Genomic DNA, 17,232 nt, shown 5'->3' with positions numbered 1-17,232 from the left:
GTCTCGTGATGACGGAGGCAGAGACAAACATTACCGAGGATTGCTGGCCACCACGTGAAGCTAAGATAGAGGCATGAACTGATATACCCCCAGGAGTCTCCAGAAGGAACCAACCCTGCCCACACCTTGATTTTGGACTTCTGGCCTTCAGAACTGTGACAGAATAAATTTCTATTGTTCTAAGCCACACAGTTTATGGTAATTTGTTACAATGACCATAGGAAACTAATACAGCATGGAAAACACTTACCACTATGCCCAGCCCATAACAAGCCCTGGGAAGATGAGACTTCTTGGAGGGAAGGAAAAGAAAAAAAGGTTACAGCTGGAACTCTACTTGGGAAAACCCATGTTTAGGGAGCAAGAGAAGGAAGAAGAGTCCACAGAGAAGGCTGGCATGGAACAGCCAGTAAGGGGCGCCTTTTGGGTAGCAGACATCACTCTTGTTTCCAGATGACATACTCAATGCTGAGTTAAAACTCTTCAATTATAGTGTGGCTTGTCATGATAACGTTAATCCCCTAACAAGAAAGGGAAAAATCAAACACAACTGCTAAGCAAGCACTAAGGTTAGTTCTTAGACAAGGTCACTAGCCTAAGTAATTGCCTTAAAGTTTCCTCCGGGAAAGAAATCTAAGTCGCATTCCAGAGTAACCTCTGTGGTCCACATTTATTGCCTAATTGAGAATTAGGCAAGAGTTTGGAGCTGAAGTCCCAGGGGCCATATCAAGATCGACTAGAAGCTTTTCCCTTACCCCCACTTTTTGTTTGGTTTTGTTTTTTTTGTTTTTTTCAGATTCAGAAGAGCACAGAGCTTCAGGTCTCCAAGGATCATATTAAAAGTGACATGGTGTCTATGACATCAATTTAGAAAGACCATTGGGGAAAAAATGCAAGTGCCATTCAGTAAGTGGTTCTAAAAAGAATGTACACAGAAATATCTCTGGATCTTACTGTGGTCCTCTATACTGTGGCACAAATACGCACAAATATTGGTCGCCTGAAATGGTCACAGTTGTGCTCTTGTGACCAGGTGGGATTCATCTTTGAGTTTGTTTGGTGCTTTTGGAGGGCAAACCTTTGGATGGCCACCACCATCACCTCCCTGCCTCCTCATCCAGTTGCTATAGAAATATGTATGCCTTATTCATCACATAAGTGAATCAGAAAAAAGCTTTCCCATACTGCTAAAAAACAAAACAAAACAAAACAAAATGAAATCTGTGATGGGTCGCCAGTACATGCCCAACCTCCTTCCTCAGGTTTCATCCACACAAATGGTGTCAAAAGGTAAAAAAAGGTGTTCTGAAGGTCACTCTGCCTTTGTCAAAAGCGCCAGTCAACTCGGAATCACAACTGGGAGGGACAGTCTGATTTTAAGACAACAGTTGTTTGAACATCGAGTATTTTTAAAGCAATCATTAACATCCAAGTAATGAATATGCTCATTAGAAATTATTCTAACCTGGTCCTCAAAGTAAATTCCCTGAGAACTGCTATGGATAACACTATGTCAAACTATATATTCCTTTTGGAAAGGCTCTAACTTGAACTTTAGAACAAACCCAGACAGGTCGTCTTCAAACAGTCCTAAAGCATGAAATACACCTGTGGGTTCAGGTCCATAGTATGAATTTGGGGAACTCGTGGTGCCAACCACATTCTCACCCAGAAAGGTGAGTCCTGTGAGCATGATAGCAGCCCAGAAGTTTTAGCTTATTCCCAGGTGGGCTGGTGTTTTGTGGGAAAGACAACAGATGAAGAAGGCTGGGAACTCCTAAAATTGTCTGTACAAGAATCTTTTTTCTGTGAGGTTCCATCAGTTGGAGGTTTAGTTGGTTACCTCCCTTTCCTTTGTGAACGTACATTTTATGACTAGGTAGATTTAACTTAAAACTTAATGGAAGATTCTATCTATTGCCTTCACCTTTGATTGGGAAATGACCTTTTGTTACTTTTCAGGGAAACATCCTGTCCCAGATCTGGAAACTTCTATAGAATAACAGTAGCCAATATTTATTGAGTATTCCATGATAGTCACTGTTCTAGGTGTTCTACTTGTAATAACTGTTTAACCCTTACAATGACCCATGAGCCGGGTGTTATGATTAGTTCTAGTTCACAAATCATGAAAACAATGCACAGGAAGGTGAAGTAACTTACCCAAGGAAGAGAAGGAAAAGGGAGATTAAAAACGGAGTGAGGCAAGATGCTATTGACCAAGACACCACCTCTCACATGCCAATTCTTCCCTTGGCTTCCTCTGCCTCTTTGTTTTGGATACAGGTGATCAACTTTTGTCTCATCACAAGGGTAATGCAAGGCAGTTTATATGCTCCTAACCAAGGACAGTCCTGTCATTAAACACTTGTTCTTTTAAGGGTCCCTATTACTTTCTGAGAACAGAAAGGGGACAGTTTAACTCCACGTTTTTCCTGGATTTTCTCCCTGGTAGTGCTGTGGTCCCATTAATGAATCCCTAAGTTCAGCGTTCTCTCACCCCCAAGATCCCAGACAGCATGTAAGCAATCGTGGCCCAATTGGCAAAGCCACTTCCATGCTCCTTGGCCCTTCCACACAGCCTGCGCTGTGATGGGTGTGGGTGCTCAGGTGCTCAGCCCTGCCTTCATCTCGGCTGAGGGACAGGGAACAGTGTAGGGTAGGAAGCAGTCTCCTTCCTCTTGCAGCAGTGGTCTGAGCCTAGCCCCCACCCAGAGGGGAAGATCTGCTATAACATGGGGAAAAGTCAGTGTCATTGTTTGGTCTAAGACTCCTGAGAGGCGGTTTTGACGCAATAATAAAATACTGGGCCTAAAGCATGTTCCTAAATTTGTCACTTAAAAAACAAACAAATACATGAATGTGGAAACGTTCATTTAAGACTCCGAAAATAAATCTGCATATGGTTTTGCTTGTTCATCCAGATGCTAATAGAGCACAAAATTACTTTTTTAAAAAGAAACATAACTGCATTTTGGCATATGTGGTAGACTGAATAATGGTCCCTCCAAAATGCATAAACCCTGGAACTTGTGAATATACTTACATAATAAGAGAGACTTTGCAGATGTGATTAAGTTAAAGATCTTGAGATGGGGAGATTATTCTGGATGACCTGGGTGGTCCCAGTGTAATACAAAGGTTTTTGTGAGTGGAAGAGAGAAGCAGAAGAGATACCCAGAGGAATGGTAGTCTGAGAAGGACTGTCAATCCTGTTGCTGGCTTTGAAGATGGGGGACAAGGGCCACAAGCCAAGGAATATTTCAGAAACTAGGAAAAGCACGGAAACAGACTTTCCCCTAAAACCTCTAGAAGAAACACAACTTGTGGACACCTTGATTTTAGCCCACTGAAACTGATTTCAGACCTCTGACCTCGAGAACGCTAAGATAATAACTTTGTGTTGCTTTAAGCAACTAAGTTTATGGTAATTTGTTGTAGCAGCAAGCGGAAACTAATACAGTGTATTTCAGTATTACAGAGTCCACATTAGAGTCCTTCCTACCCATTTTAAGAAGCAAAAAGGATTTCAGCTTGTTACCATAAACAGTGTTCTGTGGATCCCAAAGCTGAACTACAGGAAGCAACATCAGGGAAGAAAAACTGGAAAAATACGGAGTCTTACACTCCATTCATTGCCAAGCCAATGTTGGACACCAATCCCTTGACCAGTTACTACTATTTGTAGCTGAACATTTTGAATTTGCATTTAATAAATAGTTTGAATTGCTGAGTCTTGGAGTGACAGAAGTTCGGCCAAGAATTTATATATTAACACTTGTAATAAAGCTGTAAGTTTTAGTCACTTTAACAAACAGATCCTTAATTTGTGTATGATTCTGCTGGCCCACAGCCTGCCTTCATTTCATCATTTCTAAGAGATATTTACCCGGGCACAAAGCAGAAACCTAAGGGCCAGTGACTCCTCTGAAGTACTCGTAAATGTAGCATCTGTAAATGTAGGTTCTCCTAAAAGGTGTGGACCAGCTAGAAACAAAAAAAGACAATCCCCACAACGGCAAATAGACAGCTCCTTGGGGCAGTGACAGGCCTAGAGTATGGGTTTTCAAAAAGGGATTGGGGGAGGATAAAATATAGAATGAGAAGTTGGGTAATACCCTTCAGCAAATTCCAATTCATTCAGAATCATTGAAAACTGGGGATTAGCATAAGAATGAGGCAGAATACATGAATTGTTGGCTTGCAAATTAGCAGAATATAATAGCATAGCCCTTAATAGGAAAATCGTTCTAAATTTAATGTAATCTCATTGGTGATTTGGAAGTCACCTCAGGATGCTGCAATATTTCCTCTCTACTGTCATGAATATTAATCATCTGGGTGAGGTACTGTAGAAAACAACTTAGGAAATCTGAGCTTTCCATTTGCAGGCTTCTTAAAAACCCTGAGTATAATAAGTGTTTATGAAGGAATCCGTGTCCTTCCAGTTATGACCTGGAAACTGACTGTTGGTCTGTGAGTGGACCGAGATCCTTTACAGGGAAGAAAATGCCTTGGTAGGCTGACTGCTCCTTCAATCTGATGCTCACTTTTTACATTCCATATTGAACACGGAGGAAGTCAGCAAGAGCTCAGCAAGTGCCTACTAGAACCTTCTGCACATTCACTGCAATTTCCCACTCTCCCTTGCAAATTGGATTCCATAGCACAGGGAGAAAGTCCGTTTCCCCCCTATACTACTGGTTCCTAGTGCACTAGGGCGCTTCACCCTAAGTGCAAAATGAAGGTGGGGATGGTTTGATTTCTATACGCACATGTGGCCTGCAGGGTCCTCCCTGCCTGGGGGCAGCATGTTCATCAATACTAGCCACCAAACCACTGAGCAGGGGCCGCTGGGAGGACCGGAGAAAATGCAGTGGCTGGCAGGAATTCTTTTTCTTAGATCCCAGTCAGGAAGCATTTCTCTCCAAAAGGAGAGGCGGAGAACATGGGGGCGGAGCTCAGCACTCCGAATAAAAAGGGGAGACAAAACAAAGCTGTTAAAATGACTCACCTTTTAAATATAAACTTTTGTTTAATTAGCAAAGATTAAGAAAAATCAGAAAAGTGCTATGATACAGGACACCCTTTACTCACTTCAGGAGTACATTTGGGAAATCAATTTGGCAGAGTGTACCAAGAGCCCTAGAAATAAATGCTCACCCCGTTCAGCCTAGTAATTGCATTTGTGGGAATTTAGTCTAAGGGAATAGTCTAAATATAGAAAAAGCTTCATGCACAAGGATTATTTGTTTGTTATTTTATTTTTCAAAGTTACAATGTTATGTATAATATGAAAAGTGGAAATAACCTAAATATCCAACAGTAAGGGAAAATTAAGCAAATTATAGTGTATGACTATTATGCAGCCATTAAAATATCTTTATTAAAAGTTTTTATAACATGAGAAATGCTTGTGTTATATTAAGTGAAAATGCAAGTCACAAAATTTCATATACATTAATGAAATTGATATTTTTAAATGCATGGAGATAGGATCAGGTTATTTTAGAAAATTATTAGCTGTGATTCTCTTCGTCAGTGGAGTGGGATTATGGGAAATTTTTCTCGTTTTCTTTTATATTTTCCTATACTGCCCATATTTTTACAGTAGGCATTTTATTTTTCATACATTTATCCTTCGGGAAAGGGAGAGCCTTTATTTTGGTTCAAGATCCCTGTCTTTGAGGGATTAATTTAACACAGATTTAATCAGCTAGTTACCGCTGAGGTGAAGGAAAAGCCACAGGTGGCCCAAGAAAAACGGAGAAGTAGTTGGCAGGTCTTCCCGAGTTTCCTAGGAACACAGGAAGGTCACGTGGACCCCTGCTCCTGAATCTCTGCGCCTGCCCAGTCGTCACTCTAACCGCCCGTGTGCGTTCAGTCCCACTGGCCCAGGCGCAGACCCCAGGCCTCAGCCACAAAGCTCAGTAACAAGTCAATCTTGGGGGTGTCTGTAACCAGGTCTTCTTGGTTCCCTGAAAGCAAGTCCCCTACGCCTCCGCCCTCATTTGCACCAGCAGTTGAGTCCTTTCTGCCTCCTGGAGAGTCACATCCACCTCCCACCCTCCCAAAAGCACCCCCCCTCCCCCGCCAGTTCTCCAGGGGCTGCAGCTCTACCTCTGCATGAGTGTTGGCCTCTGTGATGAGCCTTCCAGCAAACCAAATGCCCATTCTCTTGGCCCTGCTCTCTGCTGCCAAATACTTCCCTATTGTACCCCGCTCACCTGCCAAGATGGCGTGTGATGGCCGTCCCTCGCTGGTGCCACCCATCCACCTGGTCCTTCCCGCTGCCTGCAGCTGAGGCTCTCCTGATCCTCTCCTGAGCCCTGTCTCAGTCTTTCAGGTTTGTCTCTGGGACCCACCCACTGCGGATCAAGGTGCCATTGCCAGGACTGTAGCTCCGTGTGTCCCTTTCCCACCTTCCCCTTGGGTGTCACAAGGAAAATGTGGCCATCACGTGGGCCCCTTCTCCTGCTCTGTTCAGGAAATTTACTCTGGGTGAGTGATTTATGGAAATAAAAGAGAGTGCCTCCTACTAAAATGATGGAGGCTTCAATTCTATAACGTTTGTATCCCCGATGAGATGTGACAGAACCTAGCCTAGCGATGCCTCCTTTATTCAAGAATCTAATGAAGTAAATTGATGCTGATGCTGGGGAGGAGGATGAGCTTTTCTAATGGCTGGTACTGGCTAAGCATCGCTCATAGACAGTCCCATCTAATCTTAAAATAACCCACAATATGGGTGGGCTGTTGGCAGGTCCATTTTACAGATGAGGAGAGTGAAGCCCACTTAGGTGAACTAACTTGGTCAAAGTCACAGAAGTAGTGACTGAAAGAGGCAAGTTTTGAACCCAGGTCAGAATTTGAGTGTTAAATACCACTCCAGGAGATATAACCTCAAAGGAAGGTCAGTGCAGTGAGTGGATGGAGTGGCCATAGTGAGCATGACCAGCTGAAGACTGCATGTCCTTCTGTCCGACGGGAGTTACCACAAAGGACCAGGTGACTTATGCCAGGCAAAAATGGGGGCCCAGTGTTGCCAGGTCAGAGTTTTCAAGAGATGTCAACCAATATGCATTTTTATGTGCAATATCCCTGTTTTGTAATGAGGATTCAACATTTTCAAAAACACTGGGTAGGTCAAGTCAGTGCCCAGGTGGGCCACCAGTCTGCACCCTCTGCACTAAGCTGTACTGTGCACCTGCCAGTTCTTACTTGTGACTCATGCTCTTCTCTTTGGGAAGGGCTAGGGCTACATACCTGCACAATCTCTAGCATTTCTGCCTTGCTGATGTAGCCATTTCCATCCAGGTCGTACATGCTGAAGGCCCATTTCAGCTTCTGCTCCAGCTTGCCCCTCGATGTGACACTCAGGGCTATGATGAATTCTCTAAAGTCTATTGTCCCATCGCCATTGGCATCGAAGGTACGGAAGACATGCTCTGCAAATTTGGAAGCATCCCCATAAGGGAAAAAGTTCCCGTAAATTTTCTTAAACTCTTCCATTGACAAATGTCCACTGGGGCAGTCTCTCAAGAAGCCTTTATACCATTCCTGGATCTCGTGCTCTGTAAAGTCTGTGCTTTCCAGCAAGTCCTGCATGACCTCTGGGCGCAGCTTGCTGTTCTGTTTCCCCATCCTGGCAGCAAGAATTCAGCTGTGGGTAGAAAAGAATATACAAAATCTTCAGACTTGTTCTTTAGAGGAACAAGTTATAATTTGTGATTGTTCCTCTGGGAAAAAGAAATAAACTCTATTTTAGTCTAATAACATTGTTTAGGTTTTCCAGTGTTGTGGTCAGCCAAACAAAATGATAGAAAGACAGGCAGGCCAAACATGCACAGCAGAAATATTACTAACCAGAAACTGATATATATTTTTTTTTATACAGAGCCAACCTGAAAACAAGAGATGAATAATGAAAGAGAGAGAATGTGTGTGTGAGAGAGAGAGAAAGAGAGAGAGAGAACTGGCTATTTAGTTCTGCCTTATCCATTTGCACGAGGTCTAGCCTGGCTTTAAGAAGACCAGTTCTAACACTCAATCCAAGTATCAGAAGGGAGCATTAAAGGAGAGGAAGAGAGAGAGAGCAAAAGCGATCATTCACCATGTTTTATTACTAGAATATTTACTAGGAAAGTGCTGCTTGGGTACCTTCTGAATATTATAAACACAGACATAAGTAAGGAAAATAGAAACCTACTTGATACCATTAAATGCTACCAAGCTAGGTCAGTTATTGAAACTCACAAAGTCAAATGATTGTCAACATTGGGTTTACTTTACTCATAGATGGGAAAGATGATGCTTCATAAAGTTGTTTATGTCTTATGATTATGGCTTATGGAATAGGCTACACTTTCCTTTCTAAAATACAAATAACTTCATATTTTCTTATCCTAATGGCAGCACACATCCATAGTAAAAATAGTAAAACAACACAGTGATACATAAAGAGAAAGGTCAGCCTCATTTAAAATCTTAATACCTAGAAATAAACACTGCTAGCATTTTGGTGTGTGTCCTTCCAGAGTTTTAGAATGCATACTTATATAAGTATGCTATTAACATACGTTTTAACGCATTTACATTTAATAAACAAAAATATATATCTTACACCTTTTAAACTTAATGTAGTGGGGAGAATGAAGGCAACTTTTATTAGACGGTGAAATACATTCACCATTCACATAGATATTCAACATTTATTGAGCCCCACATAACAGACATGTTTATGGTACTGTGGATGCAACGAAAAGACATGTCTCCTCCTCTCTAAGGGACACCTACGTGTGCACCCTGTAGGGGTGGTGGTGCAGGGTGGGGACAATACAATAAATGGGGCATGAATGTGGTGTAGTGAGAGGACAAGGAAAGGAACCCAAGCCAAATGGGGGCAAATCAGGGAAGCCTTCTTGGAGGATATCTGAGCTTAGTTTCTGTTTCCAAAGTTTTATGACTTAAGCATGGTCAAGATAAACCCCTTCTCATAAAGAGGTTCTGCACTTATATTTTACATTTTTCTTATATTGGAAAAAACTCTGAAAGTAAGGCTTGGAAAAATTATAGACTATATGACAACACATCTCTATTTTAATCATGATTTTCCATTTCCTTTGAGATTTTACATTTGGTGTGCTTTTTTGTTTATATCTGTCTCCCTCTCACTACCCAGGTCTCATGGGACAAATTGTATAGGGGACACCACAAATAACATTTGGTGAGTTAATGAATGACAGATAAATAATTACAACATGGAAATATGGAATAATCTTCTTGGAAAAGGAGTCTTTCCACCACAAAGATGAGGCCTTAGTCTTCAGAATGCTATTTTACACACTAGTAGTTAAGACTTGGTCTTGAGATCCCTTCCCCCCACCAAGTTTTACTGAGATTTAACTGACATATACAATTGTATAAGTTTAAGGTATACAACATAATGACCGGATATATGTACATACAGCAAAATGATCACCACAATAAATTTATTTAATATCCATCACCACACATAGTTACAAATTGTTTTTGTGTTGAGAACTTTTAAGACCTACTCTCTTAGTAACTTTCAAATATACAGTACAGTATTGTTAGCTATAGTCACCAAGCTGCACATTACATCCCCAGAACCTATTCATCGATTACCTGGAAGTTTGTATCTTTTGACCTCCTTCACTTATCCCCCACCTCTCACCCTTGGGGTCTCTTACATTGAATTGCCTGTATACCTGTTTGTTGCCCTCACTAATAATGAATTCCTAGAGGGCAGCGTTTGCATCTCACCCTGCTCAAACTTCTTTCATAATATCCACAGTTCAGAAAGTAATAAGCAATCCTTATTAATTGCTAAGTTGACTGGTTTTGTCTTCGGAATTCTGCACTGGAGGTAGAACTGGCTGCACTCCAGCTCTCAGCCAGGCCCCCCCCCCCCCCCCCCAGCCAGTGGGAGGGAGCTCCCTTCCTATGAGCAGAACCAATAGCTGCAGGAAGGAACTTTTTTCAGCGGTCCCTCTTTAAGCAGAATCAGGCAAACATCATACTACGCAAGATCAAAATTAAACTACAACTCCAAATGGAGCACAAACAGAATTTATAAATTGAACCTTCCAATAACTTTCACTCCCATCTCGTGTTGCCTTTTTTTCTGGAGGAAAGAAAGCAAAGTTAGAAGGGCTGCTTTTTATTAGAATTTTAAAACTGTCATTTAGTTGCTAAGTTGGCAATTTGCCTGAGACAGGAATTCAGAAACATGAGGTAATACATAATATATGGGTTTACAGAGCTCTGAAACATTTGATGGAATTTGCAAATACTTTTGAGCTTTCCTTTTGGGGAGTTCTAGAATATAGCTTTATGGTGTGGTGTTTAATCAAATCACTGTTATTACACTCTTTTGGTTCTGTGCAAATTGCCGTGTACCTGGCCTTGGGGGAAAATGCCATTCGTTATTTAAATCCACTCTCTTAAAGAATGATTTGTTTCCCTAAATATATGAAACATTGTTTCTCCAAAACCAAAGTAAGTTCCTTTCTTAGTGTTTAAAAATTGCTTCTCATTTATTAGCTGTTTTTGCACTAGAAACAAATCACCTCAACATTTTGGCTAAGTCTCCCACTGAGCCTGACCTGTGTGCAGCTATTTTTCAGTAAACAGTAATTAAACCACATTTACAAATTCATTAGCACAGAAAGGCCATAACACAAACAAAGAAGAGGAGCATGGCGTAAGTTATTTGGGGAGCGTGCCTGTGTAATTTAGTCCAGAATTTGTTTCAGTAGATAACTACAAATACTTTACTACCTGTGATGTCTGAACTTGGAAAAACCATCTGGACTTGGTTAGACTGTATGACAAAAATCTCAGGGGACATACGATAAGAGTTTCATTCTTTGGGGGAGGGGGAAAAAGATAGAGGAATGCCTGACAATACCTTTTTCTTCCAAAATACAGGAATTTCTGCCTGTTTGAGTTGAAGAAGAAAAATAACATCAGGGAAATGCCACATTAATTAGCAATCAAGAAAAAAATGGTCTGGAGACAAATGTTGCACTTCAGGTCAAATCGTTTTCATTACTCCATTCAGTCATTAAAGCATTAATTTTGTCCAGTAGAACATAACAGGGACAATCTCAGACCACGGGATAAAAATGCTTGGGTTCAAAGCCTGGCTCTCTTGTTGTCTAGCTCTTGGGTAATTCACTTAACTTCTTGATGCACCTCAGTTTTCTCATCTGTAAAATGAATTCAGTAGTATGAGTTCACGTCTCATTGACTTGATGTGAGAATTAAATGAGACAATCCTATATGTAGAGCTCCAGCCCTGAGTCAGGGGCAGACGCGGTGGAAAATGAAAACCACATCTTATCCTTGACGATCCTTCCTACGTTATCCGATTGAACCTTTACAACAATCCTGAGTGATGGCCAAGACAGGCTTTCTTCATTTTACAAGCAAAGAAGTTAAAACTCAGAGAGGCTAAGCAACTTGTCCTTAGTTACACAGCTTGTGAATAAGAGAGCCAAACAGTAAGCTGGAGGTGTGCTTGGCTGTCCACTGGTTTTACCACCAGCTCCATGGACAAAGGATGCATAGAAATGAAGACAATAGTTCCATAAAACATTAGAAAGAGGTAGTGAAGAGAGAGGAAACAACTTTCTACTAGAACTCATTCCTTCCACACACATGTGTGAAGTGTCCACTAGAAGTGAGGCTCGGGTCTAGGCACTGAGGATTCTGCAGGAAACAGACAAAAAAAAAAATTCCTTTTCTCATGGAGCTTGCAGTCTAGTGCTAGACATACACTACAGAAGATAAATAAGTAAAATGTTAGATGGAGATGTGCCACGGAGAAAAGTATAGAAGAAAGGAGTTCTGGGAATGCCAGTGGGGGTGGTTGGGTGTTGAAATTTTAAATAAGAAGCCAGGGAAGGCCCCATTAAGAAAGTAACATTTGAAAAAGACCAGAGGAAGTGAAAGTGGTAGCCATGGAAATAAGTGGGAGAAGACTATTCCAGGCAGAGAAACAGCAAGTGAGAAGGGTCTAGAAGAGGAACATGCTTAGCACGTTCAAGGATATGGCTGGAGTGGAGGGCATGAGGAACAGAAGGAGATGAGGTCAGAACAGTAATGAGGGCCCGATGATGTGGGAGCGGGTGGTGACCCTGAGGACATGGGCCTTCACTCTGAGTGAGATGGAGTCACTGCATGATTTTAGCAGAGAAGTGATAGGAGTGACTTGTATTCTACCAGGATCATCCTGGCTGCTGTGTGGAGAATAAGCTAAAGGAGGGTGAGGGTAGAGGTGGGGACACCAGTTAGGAGGCCACTGCAGTGACCCAAACAAGAGACAATGGTGGCTGGAGCCAGGGTCATAGCAGCAGAGGAGGTGACAATTGGTTGGATTCTGGACACAGCCTGAAGGAGTCAACAGGATTGGATGACAATTCAGATGTACGGTAGGAGAAAAGAGGACAGTCCAGCATAACTCCAAGGCGTTGGCCTAAGCAATTGTCAAGATGAAGCTGACATTTGCTAAAATAGGAAAAGCAGGGCTTTGGGGTGAGGCAGGGCACGTGGATATCAGTGCTCAGCTGTGCACATGTTAATTCAGAAACGCCTATTATACATCCCATTGGAGATGTCAAGCAGATAGCTGGATATGTACAAGGGGTGATCAACCAATACAGTGAATGTTTAAATAACACAATTTTATTACAGTAAAAGACATATTGCCATTAACCCCTCTCAAAATACTCCCCCTTTCTTCAAACACCCTTAATCCCAGAGTTCTTGCCACTTTCTGAAGCAGTTCTGGCAGTCCTCTTTCGTGAGTGTCTTTAGTTGTGCTGTCGTGGCTGCCTCAATGTTATAAATGGATTCAAAATATTTACCTTTCATAGTCATTTTGACTTTGGGGAAGAGCCAGAAGTCGCATGGTGCCAGGTCCTGTGAATCAGGTGGATGAGGACACACTACAGTGCTTTGATTAGACAGAAATTGCCATACAGAAGTGATGTGTAACATGGAAGCTTTCTCTTATGATCAACAAATATGGTGAACACTGCTGCCAAGTGCCTTCCAACAGAAAGGCAGGGATCTTCAATATGGGAAGCAGCGTGTGGAACCTCAGTAACAGTGTGTGACAAGTTTCAACTTGTTCGGTATAGGCAGCTGGGCATGAGCTACGGTTGAGAGAAGGTGTATTTTAAAGTGTGCTATAAATCATCCTCCATCATGACAATGCACCGTGTCACACATCACTTCTGGTACAGTAATTTCTGTCAAATAAAAACATTACGGTGTGTCCTCATCCACCTTATTCACTGGATCTAGCACCACGCGACTTCTGGCTCTTCCCCAAAGTCAAAATGATTCAGGACATCGAGGCAGCCACAACAGCACAACTAAAGACACTCATGAAAGAGGACTTCCAGAACTGCTTCATAAAGTGGCAAGAATGCTGGGATAAGTGTGTTTGAAGAGCTGGGGAGTATTTTGAAGAGGATTAATGGCAATATGTCTTTTACTGTCATAATTTTTTTTAAATGTAAACATTCACCATATTGTTTGATCACACCTCATAAGTCTAAAGTCCGATGAAGACATACAAGGAGGAAATATAAATTTGGGGGTCATCGGTATATAGATAGTATTTATAGCCAAAGGCTGGATGACAGCACCAAGAAAGTGAATGTGGATAGAAAAACAAAGGGGATAAGTACTGAGCCCTCAGTCACTCTGACATTTAGACTCTGAGAGAGGAGAAGGATAATGAAAAGGAATGGGTAGCGAGAGGGGAGGCTGACACAGAGGCAGGCACTATGCCCTCTTCAGCGTTGTCTTCTTCCCGCCCAGTTCAAGGTATCACAGCAAAGTGCTCAATCCAATGGAACAATGGGAATTGGAGCTCTTGGTTTCCTCTCTGAATCTTGTACTCTCCCCCACCCCAACATGCCCCATCTCAGTGAAGGACAGCGTCTTCCACCCCACTGCTCACCTCAAAGCCCTAGGACTCATCTGTGACTCCTTTCACTTTGATTCCATCAGCACGTACAGTTGATTCTGTCTCCAAAATTTGTCTCAGATGCATTTACTTCCATGTCCGTTGTCACCACCTCAGTCCCAACTACCGTCATCTACTTCCTGGATGTCTACCACACCCTCCTCTCTGGAACCTCACTCTTCATTCCATCCTCCTTCTCCCTACTCCTAGCCCTAATCGATTCTCTACTCAGCTCCCCAGAGTGACCTTTGCAAAACATAAAACAGACGATGTCACTCTGCTTAAAACTTTATGCAGATTTCCTAAGACACTTTAAATAAAATCCAGGCTACCTCCTTTGGCCCACAGGCTTGGTTTGAGCAGGACACTGGCCATCTCTGACTTCTCTCTCAGTTCATTTTTCTCAGGTACCCTGGCCTCTTGCATGGTCCATCAATCTTTTACCTCTTAAAGGCCTTTGCTTCAGGGCCTTGAAGAATACTTTTAAATAGCAAATAACGCCTCAACTCTTTAAAATGTATATACATATATAGATATACATATTTTTAAATGTTTAAATACATTTACGTGTGTGTGTATATCTATCTATCTATCTATCTATCTATCTATCTATCTATCTATCTATCTATTTTTTTTCCTTTTTCCCCCTGAATCTGTACTGCTATTCCATTAAACACAAGCATTCTGTTATTCAGTAGTTCACTCTGACAAGGGCAATGTGGAATTTCCCAACTTATTTTGGGTCACATTCCATCTTCCAAAAAATAAATCTGGGGTTAATATTGACCACAGATGAAAAAGGAAAAATATACAAGAAGAGAAGACATCAAACCACCAACAAAGGACCATGACCAGGAATCTAAAACATGAAGTTAACTTTCCATTTAAAAAGAAGAAAAAAGGCATAGCTTCTAAGAATGATGCCACAGGGAAAGGAAATGGAGACTGGTGAACAGTCTTTTGGAATGCATATGCTCCCATCTTTATTATTATTATTATTATTATTTTGCATCTGTGGAGAGAAAAATCTGCAGCATATGATTTCTGCAATTCCTCATAAGGTTCTAAAAACTCTGTGAGTTAATTCCTCAGAGCCCAGAGTTAGATTTTCCAGGGAGAAGTCCTTGCCTTACCCTGGATAACCTGGTGAGCTTCAGAGGAAAAGTCTCAATGCAAACTGCACTGAGGTCTCCTACAATGGAATTTATAAGATGCTAGCTAGCAGCTAAAGTCAAGTTCAGCTGCGACAAAGAGCATAGAATGCACAGTGGTTTCATTAAAAGACCAGGACAATTAAAATGTTTGCCTGTTTGGGACATGTAACTTTGTCTTCTAAAAGTAGTTGGTTTGAATTCTCAACCAATGAAATGTCTAAATTATGAAAAATAACTAGAAAAAGTTTCCTAAAATATAAGGAAGGAAATGATAAAAGTTATAGATGGACGGGAACAAGTGTTCATTTACCATGACTTGGATATCAGGTATTCTACCTGTGTGAATTTTACAGGGGGCTAAAATCCAGCAAATTCATTTCTAGGTCAGTTGTCTATGATTCTCACTGACCAAAAGAAAAGTGACTAAATAAAAATCTGAAGAGCACATTGCTTCAGAAATTTCTCTTCAATGGAATTTGCCGCTCAGTGGGAGTTCGAAAGGAAACCATATATATAAACTGAAATGTTTATATATAATGAGCAAATTAGGAAATAAAACACAGTGTTACATAAAGGGAAAAATTAAAATATTAAAGAGGGCCAACCGAAGTTGTATAACAATCCCTAAATTAGTTTTATCTTGACAAAGCCTGCTATCTCCTCTGGCCTATTGTGAGGAGACCAGACCTATTTCCTACAACCTCAGCTGGATCACAAAATGGCTTGGCTGGAATTGCCTGAAGTATGTCACAAAGCCACTGCTAGCAGGGAAGTCATATTCCCTGTGAGGATGGGCATGGGGACCCATACCCCTGATTGAGGGGCCACACCTGTGACTCATGGTCACACACTCGCTGCCCTGCAGAGAGGTGACAGGGTCTGAGATGAGAACTGAACTGGTACAAACACATAGAGAGCAGGAGGCTCACTAGAACGAGTTTGCTTTTCCTTCTGTCTTCTGTCTCCCCACGCTAGGAGATAAAGCCGGGAAACCCATCTGCTCTTCTCCGGGAGAGCAGGGCTTGTGGTCTCTGAATCACCTGGGCCCTTGTTTACAGAGCCTGCTTTCAGACTGCAGGGGGGCTGGTCTGTGGCTTTTTTCCACGTTTTATTTTCCATAAAAATAAAGTGTAACCACACTATTGCCAACACAACATAGATTTCTGTTAAGAATCTGAATAGAACATTATCTAACAATCCTTTGCCTCTCCCCCAAAATGGGAATATCATTTTTGTTTTTGCTGATTACCAAAGCATTGCATTATTATTGTGAAAATATAAGTAATAGAGATGTAGAAATTAGAACTTGCTCTCGTCCAATAGCACTCCGTAGAGGATAACCATTATTACCAGTTTTCTTTGTATATATCCTCAGACATTTAAATGCATACATACGAACACTCTAACCATAAATGGTATCGTACTATCCTATTCTGTAACCTTCATTTCACTTAAAAGTATATTGTGGATAGTCTTCCCTTTTATATACATAAATGCATCTTATCCTTTTAAATTGCTGAATTTTCGTTGATTGATTGATTTAAAGGGCAAGTATTGAGCACTGACTTTGAGCCAAGCAGTGAATCAGGTAGCTGACTGAATAGTTAGTAATGTGAGGCTTATTGCACTTTGGTATCCACTGCATGACATTTATTTAACTAATCTCCCTTGATGGACGCTTACGTTGCTTCCACTTTTCTTTTATTCTTCTGGCATTTACCTTAGTCCTGGTTCCTGGATTGCTGGGGGAGCATTTACCGCAAAGAGGTTCTTGATATCTTTAACAAGTACCATCTTGTTAAAGGAAGATCTCCAGACCCTCCCTTGGAAATTCTCCAATAAGCCATTTTCCTCTAGAGCCTTTACATCCTAACCACGCATTTTGCAAGAGTTTGTCCACCAGCTAGGATTAGAATTGCACTGGAATGGGAATTGGGTTTGGAATTCCACCCCACCGCATCTGGTCTACCCATGTTACACACACATGTGCAAGTTTGGCATTTGCTATTTTTAGCACCTAAGAGTGCCCACCCATCTTGCTCTCTAAAGAGTGCACTTATTATCACTACATAA

At 41.5% G+C, this 17,232-nt stretch overlaps 1 protein-coding gene across 7 annotated transcripts in view; it reads right to left on the bottom strand.

Annotated features, from left to right (window-relative positions):
* NCALD (neurocalcin delta) overlaps positions 1 to 17,232 on the bottom strand; it is a 416,798-nt gene that overhangs the window by 11,959 nt on the left and 387,607 nt on the right. For all 7 annotated transcript variants that reach the window (XM_074316354.1, XM_074316352.1, XM_074316353.1 and 4 more), the window contains one exon: positions 7,267 to 7,663. In XM_074316354.1, coding sequence (XP_074172455.1) covers positions 7,267 to 7,644 — 378 coding nt within the window. In that variant the 5' untranslated portion in view covers positions 7,645 to 7,663. The remainder of the gene's footprint in view (positions 1 to 7,266; positions 7,664 to 17,232) is intronic.

The sequence above is a fragment of the Rhinolophus sinicus genome, linkage group LG12 (genome assembly GCF_036562045.2).
Source record: "Rhinolophus sinicus isolate RSC01 linkage group LG12, ASM3656204v1, whole genome shotgun sequence".
In the NCBI taxonomy this organism is placed as follows: Eukaryota; Metazoa; Chordata; class Mammalia; order Chiroptera; family Rhinolophidae; genus Rhinolophus; species Rhinolophus sinicus.
Note: the sequence above shows the minus strand (reverse complement) of the source record. Positions and strands in the feature narration are given on the sequence as shown.